The 22039-nt window shown below is 39.0% G+C and overlaps 1 protein-coding gene across 2 annotated transcripts in view; it reads left to right on the top strand.

Annotated features, from left to right (window-relative positions):
* The first annotated feature begins 10423 nt into the window (after window positions 1-10423).
* The window catches only part of rbms1b (RNA binding motif, single stranded interacting protein 1b), a 33893-nt gene continuing 22277 nt past the window's right edge, over window positions 10424-22039 (top strand). Inside the window, exon 1 of one of the 2 annotated variants that reach the window (XM_030785853.1) lies at window positions 10424-10548. In XM_030785853.1, the coding sequence (XP_030641713.1) occupies window positions 10480-10548 (69 nt within the window). In that variant the 5' untranslated portion in view covers window positions 10424-10479. Of the gene's footprint in view, window positions 10549-19096; window positions 19402-22039 lie in introns of those variants that run through there. The other variant, XM_030785854.1, reaches the window with a different exon arrangement.

The following is a 22039-nucleotide window of genomic DNA, read 5'->3' as shown; positions in this document are numbered from 1 at the left end:
CTTGATAAAAAAAAAAAATCATTAAACGTGATTAATTTCACATGTTCCCTCCTAATGCCCCTGTGAATATTTTGATATGAAACTGAACCCAAATCATTTCTTTTTAAGTAGAAATTAAATTACTCAGAGGTTCCCCAAGCCATCTGTGAAAACCTTGAACAGAAGGTTTGTCATAAGCAACAGGTGTCTCTGTGCCATATTGTGTATACAGTGGACACTTTACTTCAACAGGTGTTGGATGCATTCTCTTAGACATTCATCAAGTGTAATGTGAAATGCTTAATTAATCCAACTAAAAATAAAGTGGGATGTGTTATTTTTAATAATTGAGGCAGATGTTGTGTTAGTATCAAAGTGTGTCATTAAATATACCAAACGACTTCAGTTTGCTCAGGAACACAAGCCTTAGAAGAGCTGATCATATTAACATTTGTCTACTCGGTAGTCTGTCAAGGTGTAGTCAGTGTAATGCAACAAAAACTGGAGGGGAACAGAAAGATTTTATCTAATTTCTCTTTTTTTTCATTTTTTGCTCTCTCTCTCTCTCTCTCTCTCTCTCTCTCTCTCTCTTTCTCTCTCTCTCTGTGCATGTGTGCATGTGCCTGCATGTGCATGTGTGCAGGAAGGTAAACACTGTGTGTGTGTGTGTGTGTGTGTGTGTGTGTGTGTGTGTGTATAAAAGAGGGAGAGAGAGAGAGAGAGAGAGAGAGTGCGGAAACTGGAGGCGGGTGGTAAAAAAGCTTTGTTTGTGGTATAATATTTGAGGTTTTTAAGGCTAATGTTGATTCATTTTGTAAAGCAGTACAAATCCCCAAATCATAGAACTGATATAAATGAATGTCTTTGCTACCGAAACTCAAGTGTAGCTGCCCCAAAAATAAGTCTGAGTCCATTCTGACTGCACAATTACATTTAACAGTGGTGCAGCATGCATAACTGTCAATGCGTTTGCAAGACATTCACTGCCAAAAAATAAATAAATAAATGATAGAAGAGATATGTGTCATTATCACCACTAGATGGCAGCGAGGTGTAAAATGGCTTTGGCTACAGCTTAATGACGACAGAGTTTTTCAGGGGGTGTGGAAGTATTTCCTTTTATTTTCTTTCTCCTTAGAGTTTCAGCAAATGAAGTTATGGATGTATTAATGAGGCTAGAGTTCCATGAAGGAAGTCACATTACTAAATGGAGACATCACTGAGTACAATTTTGTCCATAACACACAGATGTATCTTATAAATGTGGGTTTAAGCAGAAACTTTACAGTTTAAAAAAAAAAGACAAAACAAAAAAGTGAATCAAAAGAAAGAAAGAAAGAAAAGAATGCATTCTGTTGTGTCTCCAAACAAGGAGAGTTTAACAGAAATCAGTGAAAACGTTATCAAGAGGTAGGAGGATGAGGAGGGGGGGGGGGGGGGTAGGGTGGTAGTAGTAGTAGTAGTAGTAGTAGTAGTAGTAGTAGTAATAGTAGTAGGAGTAGGAGTAGTAGGAGGAGGAAGAGGTATAGGCATAGGAGTAGTAGTGGTGGAAGAAGTTATTTTTGTTATTTTTAGTTACTTTTCATACTGCTATTGCTGTTACTTAGCTATAGTCACAGAAGTACCACATTCAAAATACACTTTAAACCTGCTTTAAGCCCAGACAGTGAAAATTGTTTGCACAGCAAAACAAAAAAAACAAAAAACAAAAAACACAATCAGATATAAAACTGCGACTCTCTGAACCACTGGCAAAAATATGATCGGCCACAAAATCATTTTCTTTCATGAGAAAAACATGTCGTCCCTGTGGCACTCCAGGTTAAAAGCTTTGTTAAAGTAGTCACTGCAGCACAACCACTGAAGATTACCGAACAGAAACCAGAGGCTTGGAGACTTTTTCTCCGCTGTGTTAAGATATTGCTCTGCAGAACTGATCTTGGGACATGCACCCACTGTCAAATTTGTCAACGGCATTTTGAAATCTTGCAGTCTTCTTGGAATCAGGACGGTATTTCCAGGCATTCTACTATGGCGAATGTCTTGTATAACACCTTTTTTTTCTGGCCTTTAGTCTGTTTATCATGCTCTGTTTTCTGCACAGATGCATAGTAATTGGCTTTTTTTGCTTTGAATTTTCTTCAGTTACTCAGAGGACCAGATGCAAAGCCTCAGGCGAGCGTTTAGTCATGGATGTACAACACAAATGGTTACAGTGTCTTTAATATTTTAAGATCCTGTTTCCATGTAAAGAGTTTGCAAATATACAGCATCAGATACATTTGCATGAATGGCATTAGATTAATGCCGAAGACAAAGCAGTAGATCTTTCCCATTTCCACATTCCATGCATGTTAAAATACCTGAAAATAAACAGCGACGGTGGCATAAACTAATTAATCTCATTCTCTTGATGTCTTACATTTCCAAAACCAACCCAAACCATCAATGTCCCTTCATTATTCATTTTGAACAATAGTGAGGTGAGAGGTGGCTCTCTGAAAGAATGCTTCCTCAGACAAGGGTATGTGCCACACCTCTCTGTGCGTTTCCGAGTGCAGACACACACACACACACACACACACACACAGAGAGAGAGACACGTGGGGTGAGGTGTCTGTGTGAGTGCTTTGCATTCCTGTCTGCCCTGTCTCAATGACACTCATCAGAGAAACAGACCCAAAGTTCTGCATTCCCTGGGCCTCACCCACTAACACAAAGCTGATAGTCTAATCAGCAACGCTCTCACCATTTGTTCACTGGGCCCTTGTCTTTTCCATCCTCTTTTATGAGACCATCTGTACAGGTGTTTCACGTGCTTCAAAAATCAGGAAATCAACATGTTAGAACAATAACATTCAAATATAACCATAAATGTAAATATAACATTTATTATTTAATTACATAGCATTTGTACCCTATTTAACATACTATGCTCATAAAGTTTGAGACTTAAACCTGTGCAGATTTATAGAGACGTAAAAGGATAGTTAATCTGTCTAAAATAAACAGTGACACAGTCTGTGGTAAATTCTAGAAGCTTTGGATGAGCTGTTCTCTTGAATTATTAAGGACATGAAGAGGCTGCATGGTAAATGAAACTGTCTTAGCCTGTCTGGCCCGTGACATAAGTCAACGCATGCATTTGTTTTTTTTTTTTGTCAGCTCATGTGTCTAGACCAGCTCAACAAGGCTCCTCAGTTTTATTGAAGCGAAAACTAACAGAATCAGTTGATTGAAATCCAGTTGGAAAGCCTTATCTCGTGACAAGCTAACCTAATGACTGAGAGGGAGGACCTGTTGGAGAGTGTCAGGGAAGTCAGTATGGGCTGATTTGAATAAAACAGGTTTCATAACTTTATGACTATCTTTGCTCTTGCCTTTATTTCATTGTGTTTCTCTGCGTCACTGTCTAACATTTCAATTGTAATATCACTTTGTAATATGGATGAGACATATGTTTCAAATGATGGAGCACATGGATGATTGGTTTGACAAACACGAGACTAGCTAGCTCTCTTTTTGACCCATACCACACTTTGACTTTTACAGCTTCAGTGTAAATTACTTAAGATAATGAGGTTACAAGAGTTCCCTCAAGACTGATCGTTCACAATTGGAGGTAAGCGTACGAGTTAAATCTTTTCTTGAACTAGAGTCATTAATGGCCATGGCTAAAAGGGCAGCCCTAGATTTAACATTATTCAGACTGACAGGTGAGTAATCTGAGCTGCTCTTTTCCTCACGCTATCTGATCCTCACAGACACACAATGTAGCTGTCAATCATGGAGCAGGACCAATGGGGCTGCTTCAAACAAGGAGAGGCGGGACCGGAACGGATTTCCAAATAGAATGCAAATAGAATGAGGGTCTACGTTTATTGGACAGCAGTCGGCAGAGCAAAGCAGTAGCAGACAAATGAACGTATAGGGAAAGCCTTATTCCTGCTTGCACCACGATGTCTTAGATACGTTTTCGAGTTTGAGTGTAAGCCACAGAGGATTTGTCAATATGTTACATATATATATATATATATATATATATATATATATATATATATATATATATATATATATATATATATATATATATATATATCACATATGTATGTATGTCTGTATACAAATATATGTATATAGGCCTTATTGCCTTATGTATATGTATATATCAGGCCTATCTGAAGGATGTGAGCAGTCAACTGTTCCTACAGTCTTGTGGATTTCAGGCAGAGAGAATATCTCTTTACATTGATATAATGAACACATTGTTCTCCAAATGAAGTACCATGAGAGAAAAAAAACAGCGCAGGAAATATACACCAAGATATGAACAAAGTATAGTAGTAGCAGTGCGACTGAGATAAATACAGTTAAAAGTTCCCCCAGTGGTTAAAAATAACCACCTTAATGTTTTTTTCCTTCTCTCTGGCATATGCCATAATGAATAATGGCCCATTTGACAGAAAGGAAATATTCTTGCATTTCTGGGAAAAGAAATCTCCATATTTCCTTCCTTGCTTAGAAAAAAAATACTGACAGCTTTAATCAGCTTTAATCCTACAAAAGTGGAATTCTTGAAACATCTCAGAGTTAGAGAGATAATTGTCTGGAGTGCCCCCCCCTTCACATTTATCACTTTTACTTAATCTGCATTCACAGAGCAAAAGCAGCCTGACTCTGACCTTAAAGTGTGAGAAATAGCAAGGATACAGTAATACTGATGCACAGTTCATTTACTGCCTCTAAATTAAACGTACATTAAAATAAACAGCAAAACGGATTTATAAAAGAACAAATGGGAAAAAAAAGACTGTGAATATAATGTGCTTGGAGTGTATGTGGTCCGTCACTAAAACAGTATATATTTTAAGTGTATGGTCTGACTGACCCAGATCATTTGTGACTGTGACTGTGACAACATTCTGTTCACTGATGCTGTGCTGCATAGAAAAACATTTCAACTTGCAGTTGAATTTTTTCACCAAGAGAGTATCATTTTGAGAGTACCACAGCCTCCTTAAGATTGTGTATAGATGAAAGAATGACAAAAGTCAATTGATGGGTAATTAATTTACATGTTCTCTATGTAACTAACATACATGACACATATATGACCAGTTGAGATGAGCAGTTCCAAGGCTAAAAGACACATATCCAAACTCAGTCTTTGTTCATCTATATGGAGCCTACAGTGTTAGATCTGTCTCTCTTCCTAAACCTGCCGCTCACAGCTCCCCTCCCTGCCGCTGCGTGATTTGCAGGCATGTCTCCCTCAAGCTTTGTGATTTGTTGCCATGCAACACAAATATGGCCATCTGCTACCTGCTCTGTTTCTGCTTAGCATGTCTAGAAGAGCAAAGGTCCTGCTTCTTATCCGGAGACACACGCATCCACGCACACGCACATGCACACACGCACGCACACACGCACACACGTACACACCCACACGCACACACACACACACACACACACATACACACACGCGCTCACACACACTCACACACACACACACACACACACACACACACACACACACACACACAGAATCCAGTTTCACAGGTTACTAGAACCTAGTTCTCATCCATATGTATCTGAACCTTGTAATCAACTTTTGTCAATAAACTATTCTGTCAGCCTATCATGACACATTGTGTCTAAAGGTGCAATTCTATTCATAACACAGCTCCAGAACGTAAGTTATGACAGATATCAATGGATGATCAATTTCTGAGGTGACAAGAATCTATTCTAAGACATTTCTAGTTTTCAGTGTTTTCAAAATAGACTCCTTGTTTGGATTTTACCCCTCCTGTGAGACAGAGCAAAGCTCACAAGCGGAGTGACTTACGATGCCGTTTGAAAGAAGAGTGTGTGGGCTAGCAGGTTTTTGACTCTGGGGAAAACACTTGGCAGCGTGGGGACTTCACACAGTCTCTCATTTACAGGTGGTTTTGCATTTTGTCAAGAAAAAGGTCACATGTCTGCTGTAAAAGTGATATAAGATGACTCAAACATAAAATGTCTCACTCCCTTTTTGTATTGCATTCTCAGTTATCTCAGTTCTGTGTCATAACGTAGTTTGTCTGAAGAACAAGAGAAAGTCTTTTTCTTTCCTTATCTGGAAAAGTAAAACAGGGTTCATTTGCCCCACAGGTGTGCAGAAGAGTACACTCATCCTGGTTTTTTTTTGGGCCTTTGGGTCTTTTTTTAAGATTTACTGTCAGGTATAAACATTTCCACCGCAGAAAACGAACCATTGTACCCACTTAAACTTATCCCATCTCTGACCGCTCAACTATCTTCGCTGTCAGTCTTTTGTTTCAGCGCTGCACTTACTTAATGTTATGTCTACATCTGGACGTTTTACAACCTCTTCTTCATAGTTGAACTGTTACACAAATTCGTCTTTGATTTACTGCGTCTTTATTGTACATCTTTGGTTCTTTTCTGTCAGTCAGCTGTTCTAGCCTCTATTCGGACTCATTACCATTGTTAGGACTGCATAGAACTTTCTCCTTTTAAGTGCATTAGTCAGGACTGTATCTGTGTTTGCAGTGAAAAGGAACTCTCATAAGTCTTTGGTCTCGGTTCTCTAAACCTTTTCTCTCGCAAAGAAACAGAGAGAGAGAGAGAGAGAGAGAGAGAGAGAGAGAGGGAGACGCAATGATGCGTAGACTGACATGAGACTACTGGCAATTCTCTGGCACGGTGCATGCATGCCCCCCCCCCACCCCCACCCCACCCCCCCGACATGTCTGTAGCCAACAAAATAAACACTCTGCTGTAGGTCTGTAGTGAAGAGAGACCAAACAGAGGGTATGCTGGAGAGAGCTCAGGCATCTGGTGGGGGGAGGGGAGCCTCCTAAAGGAATGCAGTGAGAACCCTCGCAGATCACATTACACCAGTCAAGACTGGAGTCCAAAAGTCTGAGCGGTTAGGTGCACACAGAAAGGGAGGGAGAAATCGGTTTCACATGTCATATCGTAGCTGATCGTTATATATTTGGAGTCTGAGATAATTCTCATTTTTCTACATATGACGTGCTGTCGTTTTTTTTTTTTTTGTCCTTACAAATATCACCGCAGCGCGCTCTTAAACATGGAAATTCTTTTTTTTTTCCCCCAGTGTTATCTCCTAATGTCATCATTTGCTAATGTACTCACCACATGCACTCACAAGTTATAAGGGGCCGCGGGAGAGGAAGAGGATCCCAGTCAAAAATGAAGACGCACAGGCCAAGTTGTTGAGGAAACTGAGTGCGGGTACATATGTAACGCTCTATCAGTTGTTGTTTCTATTTCTCTGGGGGAGGGGGAATGAGGAAAATCTCGTCGTTAGTGGGAGATGATTCTGGGAGTTAGACCAGAATCATGCAGATACCTAAGCCCCACGTGAGAGAGTCTGGAAGGAGAACAGTAGAAAGAGGGGTGGAGAAGAGAAAGAAAAAAAACTTTTAGAGAGAGAAACATTCACAAGTTCTGATGGCATTTATGTGTCTCTGACAAAGACAATAACAGTTATTCGTTTAATATTTTGTTAAAACACTTCTACACGGGTCACTGCTGTGGACTTAGGTAAAAAGAAAAAACACATTAAAAGTTGTTTGGTCATTTTTGCTCTGATTTGTCTTTATTAAATATAGCCACGTAGCCTGCTTAATCTTATTCAAAAGTCTAAGCAATACGGAGCTGGGCTGTTATAACTACAATTGTTTTGTTACTGTGTAATATTAACACTCTTTTTAAATTTTGTAATGACACAAATGTTTCAGTGAGTTAGGAATCAACTGGTGTCATTACACATGACCCAAAAAGGTCAGACACTGTTGACACAATATAGTAATTTATATTAGTATGCTTTGACATTATTGAGGGAGGGGCCAGGGCAACCTCCCCTGGGGTCAGTGAGTGCACCATTAGTTGAGTCAAAAAGGTCCAGGAAATTTGGAACTTGTCGTGTTTCCATGACAACACAGAGCGTGTGTCAGCACAATGGAAAGCACCAAACTTACCTGAGCCATTAGCCAAGCAACAGCACTCCTCTCTAAAAATTCACGATGATCTTTTTAAATATTCTTTTTAGTGAGTTTTCACATGTAATCCGCAGACATCAACAGGGACCAAACCCTCACGATTCATTTACAATGCAGGACATGTAGTGTTAAAGCAACATTTCCATTTTTTAGAAGTATTGAACAATAAGGAGATTGAATCTTCACTGACTGAATTAACAGAGCCTGATACATGAGAAGCAAAGCAGAGTGTAGGGGTCATAAATGCTCACGTGTGTGTGTGTGTGCGTGTGTGTGTGTGTGTGTGTGTGTGTGTGTGTGTGTTCTCGCGTGCGTATATGCTTGTGTGTGTATGTGTGTGTGCATGCATTTACGTGTGTTTTTCATCCTGACTGCAGTAATAGATTATTCTGCTTGATGGATGACTGTGTCATCTGTATCCATCTGGAAGTGAGTAAGAGGGCAGATACTCTGCAGGTAATGAATGAATGAGGAGAGCAGCAGAGAGAGCAGTGCTGACCTGCCATAGACCTCTCCCACGCCTTTCAAATGTTACAAGACCATGTCTCAATCCACCATCACCACACACCCGCTAGAACTGAACCCTCTAAAAAGCAACGCTCAAAACATCCCAAAAAAGAGATACTAAGCGCATTGTAATTAGATGTCCTCTTACAAAACAGGAGAACGTGTTCTAAAATACAATTCATAACGTATCCCGTTATGCTCTCGGGTGCAGTATGCTATTTTACACATCAGAACTTGCACAGTGTACGTAAATGGTAATTAAACACATACTCCCAGACATAAATGAAAGAGTTGCAGATTACAGCTGCGTTGCCTTTAAACCTGCAGAGTTGCATGACACATTTAGAAAGCGTTATGGTTACAAACTTCTGATAGCTCAAGTCTCTCCATTTTTTTTTTTTTTTTTATGGAACATAAAAGCTAAGATTGTTCTCACATTCTTACTTCAGTAAGCTTTTGTGCTAAGAATCCAGCCCTTCCTTACTTGCTGTAAATGCACCATGTTTCCTGTCTGTGGGATACGGAAGTGCTTTCACTCTGTGTTCTGAGTGCTCTGTCAGCTAACTGAGTTAAAGGAGTGTCAGAAAAGCAAACCAACACACAAAGCATAATGTAGGGCAGTGGGAAGGGGAGAGTAGGAAAAGACTATTGTATTTCACCCTTGTTCTAGTCTCTAACAAGTACGTTCTGTAAATTATAGAACCAGTATCCACATCATGTCTTATGGGATGCTATTTAAGGCTATTTCATTTTTTATTTGAGTTCAGTTTATGCCTGAACAGTAAGTAATTCACAGGTTAGGTAAGTAATTCACAGAACAGTAAGTAATTCACAGGTTTTGACTGGTTACTGGTTTAAATGCTGAATTAATCTTAAAACAGTGAATTAGTAACTGGAGGACTGCATGTGAAGGACACTGAAGTTTTGTGCTTTAACAAAGCACTTAACTCAGTGGAATTCTGTGGAAGTACTGGGGTACAGTATTCCTTTTTCTTTCCTCATTTAAGGGAATCCTTGAAAAAAGTTGGTAGCTCTGCACTGGTTAAAGAAATAAAACTGAAAAACTATATTGATTTTATGGAATTTCTAAACACCTGATTGTATCTTTGTAAGTGGCAAAGTATGAAACCAAAGCCATGGTCAAACTGCAATACAGTTCAAATCACCGACGCTGAAGTCATTTGCTTAATTTTGTTAATACTGGGCAATGTAAATTTGCAGCGGATAATCTTTCAGGAGGTACACACTTGTACAGCATTTTTGTTCCAGGTCATAATCTTACACATATGAAACTTATCTTCTTTGTGTTGTGATTTGCTAGGAAAAGTGTGATTTTTTCAGTGGGATTGGAACAGAAGTTTTTTTTTTTTCCTTTTAATTTCCCCACTGCCAAAGAGTAGAGCAGCCTAACTCTGTTCTAGATTATTCATATCGTAAGTGCTCATTTTACAATAGTTTTACAACGTGCGCATTCCAAAAGCAACAGTGGTCTGATTACTACATTTAAACTGTATGACATATTATTAGCCCTGAGGGATGAGAACATAGCATAGCCTACTATCTGAATCATCGTCAGACTTCACTTCACAAGTTGCAGTCCAGCACGAACATTCAAACAAATCTAATAGTTTAATGTGTACCATATTTTCCATCTTTCACGGTCATTTAAATCTATAAATCTTCTTGCGATGATGCTGTGCTCCAAATCAAACTAAATAGTCGGTAACCTACTCCATTGCGGGACTACCGCCCACACACGCCCTTGTGGTTAAACGCTGTAGCCAACACACACACACACACACACATCGAGAACTGAGTTGAGCGCTCTTCGTTTCGTGGTCGGCCACTCGTTGAAGTCGACGTCGGTAGAAATTGGACACAACGCTGGCAACGGACACGGAATTGCACTGAGGAGAGCTTCGGGTCGTACCTAGCCAGTCTGAAAGTATAATTGATCTTCATGGGAAAGGTGTGGAGACAGATGAACCCTCAGTATTCGTATTACTACCCCCCGTACCTGCAAGCCAAGGTACAGTCAAACTGTGCTGAATATTGTGCATAATGGGCTTTGGTTGTCAGCTATGCTGGGCTCTTTAGCCCATTTAAAATCAGACATTTATTGTCACCGCGTCATTTCATTTAAAGTGAAAAACACTCGACTTAGGTAGAGTGTTGCCAGAATACAGAATTGATTGGTTTTATTAGTTTATAAATTTATAGATCAGATTTATAGATATATTTTTGTTAATAGGAAACTGTTTGCAGATTCACTGGTGTTATTTTTTCAATGATGTCATTTGTGTTTTGGTGAATTCGACTAACCCTTCACGGAACGTTATTATAAATTTTCGTTCTTCCAGGATTTCAACTGCAAATGTTATTCGTGCGCTTTACTAATGCCATGAAAGGGTTATTATCTCGACGAGTTAAAACTCTTACCAGTGGGAACACTACAGCCTACTGAAATGGATTTTACATAGTTCATGCTGGGTGGGGAACTAAGTTCTTACCCAATTTTCATAATCGTCGCCTGAGTTTTTTTTCCTAATTTTCCCTCCAATCCTGTCGGTGAGCTGACGGCTTTTTCAGTTGCGGTGGGGGTGGAGGCCTTTACATGAACCCTAGTCTCTCTTTTAATATTTTAAGAATGAATAAAAAACGCTTCAGATAGGCTCTTCCAGTGCTTGCTGCATTGTTAATACCTGACAGAATGTGAAGAGGATGCAGTAACCTGCTACAGTATGTATTAGAGTACATAAAATATATATAGAATATATACATTATTTCTGTTTCCCCAAAAGCTGTTTAACTTTATTCTGCACAGTTCACAGGTACATCATCACAAGCACAAATGCACAAATATCTTGTCAAAGTGCAGATGAGTAAGGGTAAAAGAAAAGTGTTTATTGTTGGTAATCAGTTTTTAGTGTACTGTTCAATTGATCAACGCTGAAATATTCTTAGGGATGTAATCCATTAGACCCTCTAGCAAGGACAATGCACATTTAGTCAGAGGTACCACAGTGCGCTCACTCACTCAGATCGTATGAGTAAAATCTGTTAAACTAAAGTATGCTCTACCTGCACAATTCACTTGAAATTCACAGGCTGAAAAAAAAAACAAAAAACCAACAACAATATTTAACTTACACTTTTCTAAAAATCACTGGCAAGCATGGGGAACGCCATATGTAGAGCGAATGCTAATGACTATGATTTTGCCTGTCGTCATATTTAAATAATTCAACGGAGGTAAATATTCTGAAGCTGCACAGCCGTTGCCTTTGATTTGTGCTCGTTTGTGAAAGCTCAGACGTTGAAGATGCCTGATGCTACATAATGCCCCATGTATTGATCGTAGTGGTCTATGGCATTTTACAAGGGTGTGTTGTGGCGTCCATTAAGGATTTGTGCTTATGTGCATGAGAAGCACTGTTTGGGGGAAATGAACAGAAACAATGTGGAAGATCATTAAGACATCTTGGGGAAAGGAAAAAGAACGTCTGAGTTACATTCGAAAGGGTGCGGTCGACATCCCGCAGCTTTCTCTTTTTTTTAATGGTGTATTTGACTTTACATTTACATTGGGTGGGCCTTATACGCAGATGTGGTTTGTAACGGTACAATGTGTCTTATGGTTTGATAAGAGTGACAGGGCCGCATAAATCGTTGCACTATGAGGCCGTGAAAGTGATTAATATTTCCATACAATAGTTTGAAGCTGACACATACTCAAACTTATGATTACAAAGTGTGTGTGGATGGCATTTCATGAGTAGTATGACGTTTTTAACAAAAGTTGTTTTTAGCGTGCGTTCTCTTAGGCTGGTCTTTATGGTAACTAGTTTTTTGCAGGTGGCCATTTCTCTGTTTAGGGTTCCTGGTTTTTGTAGTGGTTTTGCTTCTGGACACACAGACATGGCTGAAGTTGTGCAGAGCAGCTGATTGGTTAAGCGACCTTGTAAAAATCAGAGGGTCGGCTGGTTTGAAGGTGAACTGATATACTCTGAGGTATAGTCAATGTAGATTCTTAAAAGCATCTTCAGAGCTAGTATTGTTATTGTTTAAAAATATTTACTAAGCCTAGTGTCACAACTATTTCAAGTGAGTTATGGCTTTGAGATTCATAACTTTGTACCGGGCAGTGTACATGGATAACAAATCATTACCTTTGAGTTTTAGTTGCATTATTTATTAATCGAATTAAGCCCTTACAAACAGTATCAATTTTCCATGCATGAATGTTTCAGTGAATTGACATATGTTTCAATGAGCAAGTCACATTGGCACAAGCCTTTGATGCACTAGATTTTTTAGCACATTAACTACTATTGACTATCGCATGCAGAGACAGCCCACAATACATTTATCCTGAGACAGAAAAGCCTAAAACAATGTTTACAATAAAGTTTGGAAAGTTGCCTGGCAACAGAATGTACACAATGAAAGCGCGGGGCGATCATGGCCTTTATGTTGGCTTGAGTCTGAACGAGCAGCCATTGTCCCACCATGATTGTCATTTTGGGAACTTTTGACATGTACAAAATGAGGGCCGAGCGTACAATAATACCCGACACGCTGCCATTGGCCTTTGCCAAGGGCCTCTTTCAAAACTCAGAGCAAACATTCAAAAGCACTAACAGTGCCAATGAGACCCACATAAATGCAAAAACACACACACACACACACACACTCACGCACGCCATTCAGAGCTCCATGTCACTGCCTTTACTGTTCCAGGTAAACATGTCATTATATGAATATGTAAAGAGATAAAGCTAGATCAAATAGGACTGTTGTTTTATTGTTATTATCGTTTTATTTTATTCTCTTGACATTGCAGGGTATCATTTATCAAGATTAGGGATTTTATTGATTTTCTGACTGGGATGTGTATATTAAAACTTAGATATTGAAAATGCAATGAACATGATTGGAGATGAATTGTGGATCATCAGGGTTTTTTTTCCCCCTCCCGAGTGTTCATATATGTTTAATATATTATTTGATGAGCATATATAATTTGATGAATGGTGATAAACTTCCCGTTTCAATCATTTCTGTGTCAGTGAAATGAATCTTTTGATATCACTGTCTCAGAGGGAAGAATGTGAAAGTTATCAGAACTGACACCACAATCTGATTTTGTCTCCCACAAGCAATTTCAGATGGCTGATTTTCATCTAATAATCTGTTTATGCATAAGTGTTGCTGTGGATTTGTGAGTTATTAAAATGATTATGGCTAGATTTTAATTTGAAACATGTTTGAGTATAGCATTACATTGAAATGATGTTGTACTTTGTAATAAAAAAAAAAACCTGTAGGTCCCTTTCTTCATGTAAATAGTGTTTTTTTTTTCAATCTGCTGTATTATTACACCACAGTAGAACAGACTACAATTTTATTGGCACAGAAATTATAGGTGAATTGGATGCACTATATTGAAATAAAAGTTTGTTTTTATTTATTAGTTACACTTACTCTCTACTTAGCAAACACATATTCAGTACATTTCAGTGAAGATACACGTTTCAGTTTCAGAGAGTTTCAGTTCCGTTGTATTTTGTCCACCTTAGACTGCCTGTCTAAGATGCAGAATTAATTTGAGTTGAGAGCAGGCAGTATACATGGGATCACATGTCTTTGTCCAGAGGGTGTTACAGTTTGATGACCTATTTCTGCCTCACTGTAAAAACCCCTGATACACCACCTGCTTTAATACCAGACGCCAAATATTCAAATGATCTGATAAATGAAAGTCTGTGGTAAGATACTTTGAGGCTGGCGAGATCAATACACACTTCAGTTTGCGAGAAAGCTCACTATCTTTAATCAGACTCAGCTCCTTTATTCTCCTCACCTCTCCTCCCTTTTCCTCTCCCATCCAGAAACAGTTATAGCAACAACAAGGCTGTCAGAGTTGAGTAGGCTACAGTTATGTTGATGTGCTTGGTAAAATGGCATACTCTGATTCTTAGAGAGGCATCGTGGTATACATTTTGTCTCTGGCCTTGGTCAAAGTAACAGTGTTCTGAGTATGTAGAGAAAATGAAGTTAAAATAGCCTGATAAAAGAGATACAGTTGCAAAATTGTAATTGCAAAACTACATACAGTTTAATACAGTTTAATAGTAATGTTGTACTTCAGCTTCTAGAAAGCAAGCTAAGTCCACTTAAAAATCTGAAAGTGTGCATGTAGCGTGATAACTTACCTTTCAGCAAGCTTTCTTTTTGACTAATAACCATCTACTGAATGGGGAGTGATGTCTGAGTGGCATTTGCTCCTCTCTATTCGTCTTCCTTCTTCTGATCACACCCAATCCTGAGTTAAGCTCTTACCCCACCCCCATCCCTCCTTCTTTCCTGTCCTCTCCTCTCTTCTCCTCTCATTTTCACTCACAGACTCTCTGATTCGTTGCGAGAAAAAAGCGTGCTTCCTGTGTGACACGCACAAATACATATTCGCTCACACACACACATACACGCGCGCGCGTGCGCTGAGTGGCACATTCAGAGAAGTGGATGATGTTTCGGTCGCCTCCACAGAGGGGCTTGGGCCCACGCCCAAACTATCTCCTCTCTGGCAGGAAGGTAAACACAGTGTGCTTGTGTATGTGTATGTGTGTGATTGTGTTTTTGTTTGCGTGAACCGAGTGATTTGCACTGCTTATAACAGACTTGACAGACAATGTAATATGTTTTACTCTTGCTCTGGAGGAGATATGTTTACATGGACAACGTAGAGAATGTTGTCTTACTCATTAGCATTCAAAATGTAACAGGTACAGGATTTTAAGGGCTACAAAGCCTGTGTAAAGACATGAATGTCGTGTTTTTGCAATGTTGCACCTCACTAAAGATCCATAACGTAGACTTTGTGGTTAAAAAAAAAAAAAAGAGAGAGAAACAACAGTTCAGATCTCACTACGCTTTTTAACTGAAGTGAAAGTGAAAGAGGAGGCTATATTTTCCTGTTCATCTGTGTCTTCAGAGGCAACCGCTGTATGCTGTCAGTGTAACCCTGTTTGGGATCTGATTTGTAGCAGTATGAGGGTGAATTGGTTTCACTGCATTCTTTCTTAGCATGTCACCTCGTCGGGGGTGACACTTGACATTTTTTCTCATGTTTTCATGTCTGCTACTGTCATGCAATGTAGAGTGAGGAAGCGACACATGTGGTGTCACTTACTGATTGTTACAAAATGCAGCAGTGCAGTAGTTTATGGTGAGGAGTTCAAGACATTGTTTCTAAGAGCTCAACAAAATCATAATATGTCACAATGTCTGGTCCAACTTTGTATTGGTTCTATTAACTGCCTAGACACTTAATAACAACATAAGGCAATAAGATCGACATAAATATATACATGACTGTACCAGACACCAAAAATAAATAACAGTATTTCATTTGTATTAAAATAGTGTGTAAAAAGGGAGGTGCTATTAACTCATAGCAGTTAATACTTGACAGAGCAGATGTAAAACAGTAAAAAAACAAAACAAAAACCCACAAAAACAAAGTAACAATAGTTAGTGTCAGACTGGACCACTCTGGCTGAGAGGGTTTGCAATAGTGAAGGCACATCTTGTTTGATTCCTGAAAATGGCTTGCTCCACTTTAACTATGACCTCCCAAATCAGTTTACACTCTGCCCCGCAACACACGCTGACTCAGGCCTCTGATCTCCCATTCAGCTGTGACCTGGTGGCACTGCACAATGACCTGAAAGGCACCAGACGGTCACTGAGATGACCTATGGTGTCACAGGACCATGTGCTGCTATATTATTTACCCCGCAGAACTGAAAATCCATCCATATAAATTTGTCAGCTTGGAAAAGCAAGACTACATAGCAAACAGAGGCAGAAAGACAAAAAAGAAATCCCGTGTAATAACACAAAGCAGTTTTCGGAGTTCACCTTGGCCGTTTTATTGGCTTTTTTTTTCCACTATAACTTGATTTTGTGACAGTGTTGACTGTGACTGGCTAGAATACCAGATGTTGAGTCATTTTATTAGGTTTTGGTCCAAAGCTCCCAACACGAAAAGTGCAAACAGAGCCTCAGATTGAGGGTGAGATCTGATAATGTAGGAGCTAAAAATTTACATCAAAAAAAGATGCTGATCTCAGGAGATATATTTTTAGCACTGACAACAGAAGATGCATGGTTTTACACTGAGGACTTGACAAGCTGGGCTTAGCAGTTGGAAAATTTGGACTTATGCTGAAAAGATAGATAGATAGATAGATAGATAGATAGATAGATAGATAGATAGATAGATAGATAGATAGATAGATAGATAGATAGATAGATAGATAGATAGCATATGTACATACATACATAGATACTGCAATGATCTACAAGTGACTATTCAAACTGGTGGCAAAATATGATCTTGTCCTGTCAAGGTCAAAGTAAATTACTGTTGGCCATCAGCAGCTGGCTGAGACCGAAGAGTCCATCATGCTTTATCTATGTAGAGTGTCATATCTGCAATGATAAGGCTATCATCTAGGTTTTTATGATCTTTTCATCTAAATCCAAGGTGCAGTGTTTCCTCCGGTTACAATTAAAAGTATTATCACAAGGGTGTGAATTGTGAATTGCCCAGTGTGATGCAAAAGAGAGAGAGAGAGAGAGAGGTAGAGAGAGGTAGAGAGAAAGAGATAAAGAGAGATTCGACCTTGAAATATTCAATTTACCCATGTAGTCTAATGTCAGTATAGCGTCTTTTCATGTGATGGTGTTTACATCCTGAGTAACTGACATGATATTTACATGCGCAGTTTGCATCTTATTAAATATCAGTGGAGATTGTTATTACTGTAGTCCTTGAAACATGCAACACATGAACTATCTGTGTTGGTAAATGTTCACATGTTTTTAAAATACAGTTTGAAGTGCTCTGTTTATGATATTTTTGCCATTAGCGCAAACCTTATGCATAACTCAAACTCAAACACACACACACACACATATTTTCTATACTTTGATGTCATTTTGTGGCGCACAAGTGAAATCTCTTGAGTGAGACAGACAAATGATTAATAAAAGATGAAAGCATCAACATTTTAAGCATAATTAGTGCTTTGATAAGACTTTCTGGGGGCCTTTTTTCTTGACCTGAAAAGACTTTAGTTTCAGTATATCAAGTAGTTCATGGACAAGCATTCGTACATGCTTAATATAGACATCGGAATTAATAAATAAATAAAAATAAATAAAGAATCATTTACCAGTGCATTACAGTACAATATACTCCATCATTTCTGACAGATGAATCAGAGTGAATTGCATTATGTACTGTGGGAGTTGGAGCAGACTACAGCAAAAGCCTACAACTCTAACAAAACACGCTCTCTTCAACTCTCTACAATCCCCTCTCTCCCTACCTTGTTTCTTTTTCCTCTCACACCAAAGCAATTTTTTATGGAGCTGTTTTTTTTTTTTTTTAACTGTGTTTTTTTTTTGGGGGGGGGGGGGGAGGGGGTAATCACGTTTTAGAATAATTAAGTTTTTGTCTGTAATATTATGTTCTACCCTGTTTATCACCAGTGAAAGAAGAGCAGCTCGATTATGTAGCATTATCTTTAAAAAAAAAAGATTTTAGTGAACTGCTTGTACTGTCCAGTAATTGGAGTTGGCTGGTTGATACTATGTCAGGCTATGATATTATGACATAGTTTTCACTTCCAAACACTCAAAACAATAAGATGTGCGTGATTTGGATCTGAAAGCTGTGCAACACAGCTTTAGTTGGGTTTATAATTTGTGTGCACTTTGAATTTTACATATACACCACTTCAAATATACTGTATATGTAAAGCATTCGTTTGTGTGATTTTCAGCCAGTCATTGAATTTCTTTTGTTTGCGGTATTCATGATGTCCCTAGAGACAATTTAGTGAGGTCACATGTAGCAAATTACGTTTTTCGTTGTTGTTTGGTAGAAAGGAACAAGCAAGCGATTTAGTAAGATATAGTAAGGTATTTATGAACCGTTAAATATGGGTAGTTTTTATGTTTTATGCGTCCAGATCCATAAATTTGATTAACAGTGTGAGGACTACTCCTCTCGTTAAAACTGACAGAACAGGCTCAGTTTATTATAATAATGTATAACTTGTTCAAGTTTAAGTTTTTAAGCAAAGGGTGATCTCGGACTGCCAAATACTGGGCGACTTTGTTGTTGAAAAAGCTCTATTCCCGTCCAAACATCGAATATCAATTTTTAAAGCCACAGAATACTTGATGGCCGCTCGGAGGAATGTGAAGTATGCACGATAGGCGAAACGATTGACAGCGAAGGGGAAACGTAATTTGAGAGAAATATTTATTTTACCGTTTCTTTTCATGTTGGACAAAGTGTATTGTTATTGTGGTGCTCGAAAAATTGAGTGTAATTTACATAAGAGTGGATTGCACTAAACATCCCTAATGATGTTGTATCTGATGAAACTGGAAAAAACAATGTAACGTCGTCCCTGTGTATAGTGGCTCAATGGTTTCTTCCACAGTGGGAGAGTTGTTCTGTGGGGAACTCGGTGCAGATCAATGAACTCTACTAAGCAAACGGGTTGGGCAGTCGAAGTTGAGATCTATCCTGGGATATTTTGTCATCTTACTTCGGCATATATAATATCTCGGAAAAAGAACTTTATTGTCGATCAAAAGGGGGTTTTAAGGATAATATTTAGCCATCTCTATGTTTTGTAGAGTCAAATCTACAACTTTTCCTGACCGTCCCCTGGATACAAGTACAACTAGTTAGCTATTAAATTTGGATACAAAATCATCTGTATTATTGGGAAATTCCGTTTCTAAGATGATATTTGCAAATACTGGCAACCCACTGAGGACTACTCATCGTAAACAGGTAAAGCAGTCGTTAGACTTGACCGTAATTGTCGTAGTAACTGTGTAGAGCCTACGTGTGTAATATTAACATGTAACTGTGGTTGAAACTCATCATTGATGAAAACTGAGTCGTGTTGTGATCACCGGGAAATGCGTGTGTATTTGGCTTTAATTGTTGTTACTTATTGTAGTTACACTGTAACTAACGTAACCCCCAGCTCCGGAGCCTGTGTTTACAAATACGCTGCAGTCCGAGAAAGCCTCGGTATACCCGTATATTAGGGACGATGTTCCAGGCGAAGTGTTCGTCAAGAGAAAACTGAAATTCCACGTTAATGTCTGATTTTATCTTAGCTGCAAATTTCCCAGAGGGATGCGCGGGCGTGTTACATTTCCGATTTTGATGACGTCAACAAATATATTATTACACCGAGTTCCTATAGAACTCACAGATGCATTGATGACGCCCGCTTTTTTTAAATGTCTTTAAAAATGAAACCCGACACCTTAACATTTCAGACCACGAAAAGTGACATTTAAAATTTTCATATGGCATACGAGCCAAAACTTATGTGTGAAACCCTGGACAGTTTAATATTTGGCCTCTATTTAGGTGACATGAATCGCGAAGAGAATCGACAGTGTCAAAGGTCTTATGTCTACATGTTTATGTAGACCACTGATTAATTCCTCTCGCAATAAATACAGTCATATTCAAGGAGACTCAATACCACTGGTAACAGCCCCTTCAGGTAACACTGACTTTGTAATATGCATCTGTTTGACCTTGCCACATCAATAATAGATGGTTTTGGAATACACTGGCTTCCGCTACAGTTACAGTTGTGTAAGTATAAATGTTCATGGCACAGAGTAATCCAACGGAGCATGGAGTGCTTATTTTCAATTCTGGTCGTTGTGGTTAAAGTTTTTTTTTTTTTCAATACGTGAATATACTGCAAGACAGACAAAAAGAGTTTGTGAGACTTTTCTGTAAGTTATTGTTCTGCATGTTCTGTTAAATTGTTCTAGGCTTTTCTGTGCATGCAGTAGAGGTGCAGAGAGAATGAGAGAGAGAGAAAGAGAGAGACCGAGAGGACAAGAGAGCGGGAGAATACTTGTAGAAGATTATGTATATTCAAGCTGTGGTGTCATCATAGGACTCTATACTACTGGGTGGTAGCTGTTGTCAGGGATAGGGCGAGGCATGTTACTGGGAGTTCAGAGTGTTTCCTGCGAGGATATGACGACTTGTGTATGTCTGTGACCGCCTGATAAGATGCTGCTGTCTACCCAACATGCTTTCCCAGAGTAAGCGGAGCTAAAAAGGCAGGCAGATGTCCTAAGACAAACAGGCTTTCAGTCCCTTAGAAAGGCAGGTACACTGTGAGGGTTGGCCAAGTTAGAGTACTTCAGGGACTTTTTGGGCTTTTTTCCCCTCAAAGATGTTCTTTGTCCACATATATAGTCTGGGCCTGTGGCATGCTTCCTAGTTTGGAGCCTGTCTTCCAATGGGATGATCAGATGATCTGTTTTGTGTTTTTAAGAGGGTAAGAAAGCAGTCTTAACAGATGATGTCATTTGATGAAAAATGGACCTAGTGTTTTCACTCTTAAGGGGATGAACGAATATCGTTATCCAAGGGAAGAGCAGACACCAGATTCTGCCAGGTCTTGATATATCATGGTACTTGTTTGGAGGGAAAACACACACACACACACACACAGTCACTGTCCTAAGTGAAACAGTTCTGAGTCACAAAGGCATATTTTATTGGATGGCATTTCATCAAAGGATAAAACATCATTCAGGATGTGAGGACTATATCCAGCAAGAGCTTAAAAGGTTTCCATGGTTCAAGAACTTTCCCAGTTTACTGAAAACAGATTTGGGCTGTTTTTGAATGAATCCTACCAGAATGGTCAGCGGATAATTCCAAGATTCCACTCGGTGATCTTTGCGCTTGTTTTCCTTAGCCTGTACACAGATAAGATTTGGGAACTGTTTCAGGAATTCCTCATCGAGGTTCCTCACAACCCAACATCCCCCCCAGTAGTTTTAATGTTGAGTGGACAGTCTGCACACAGCTGTTTTGGACTGCACTATGAATGGTCACTGAGTTGTCAAGCGGCCTCAGTAGGAGATTGGACTTTCTACGGTCCAATAAAGGGGCTCTTTGTGTTCACGTCTTTAATGAAATGATATTCTGTTCACCATCACTGGAGCCTGATAAGCTCAGGCCCAGGCTTTTCAGCACTTTCCAATAAGTTTCTTAAACTTTGCTTTGATGAAGGTTTTAAGTGTTTTTCATGTTGTGAAAAATATGATTGACAGTTTCTTTTCCCCCTCCCCCGGGGTATTACTGAGGTGGATAGTTTTTTTTTGTTTGTTTGTTTTTTTACACATGGTACACATGTTAAGTTTTGAACTAGCTTTCATTGATCTCACTAAAAATCTGCACAGTCCACGCACAAACATGATCCTGTTTGTAAAGTGTATGGAGTGTAAAAAGATGTAAGGAATTTGGATCATGGTATCATTCACATTCACAAGTCAAACTCATCAAATTGTTACTGAATCAATTCAGGGGAATACATGTGCATGTTCTAAGTAATACTCTACTCATTGTGATTCCAGCATGTTATATGAGTAATTAA

Source organism: Chanos chanos, chromosome 10, assembly GCF_902362185.1.
Source record: "Chanos chanos chromosome 10, fChaCha1.1, whole genome shotgun sequence".
Lineage (NCBI taxonomy): Eukaryota > Metazoa > Chordata > Actinopteri > Gonorynchiformes > Chanidae > Chanos > Chanos chanos.
This window is presented reverse-complemented; position numbering and strand designations above follow the sequence as displayed.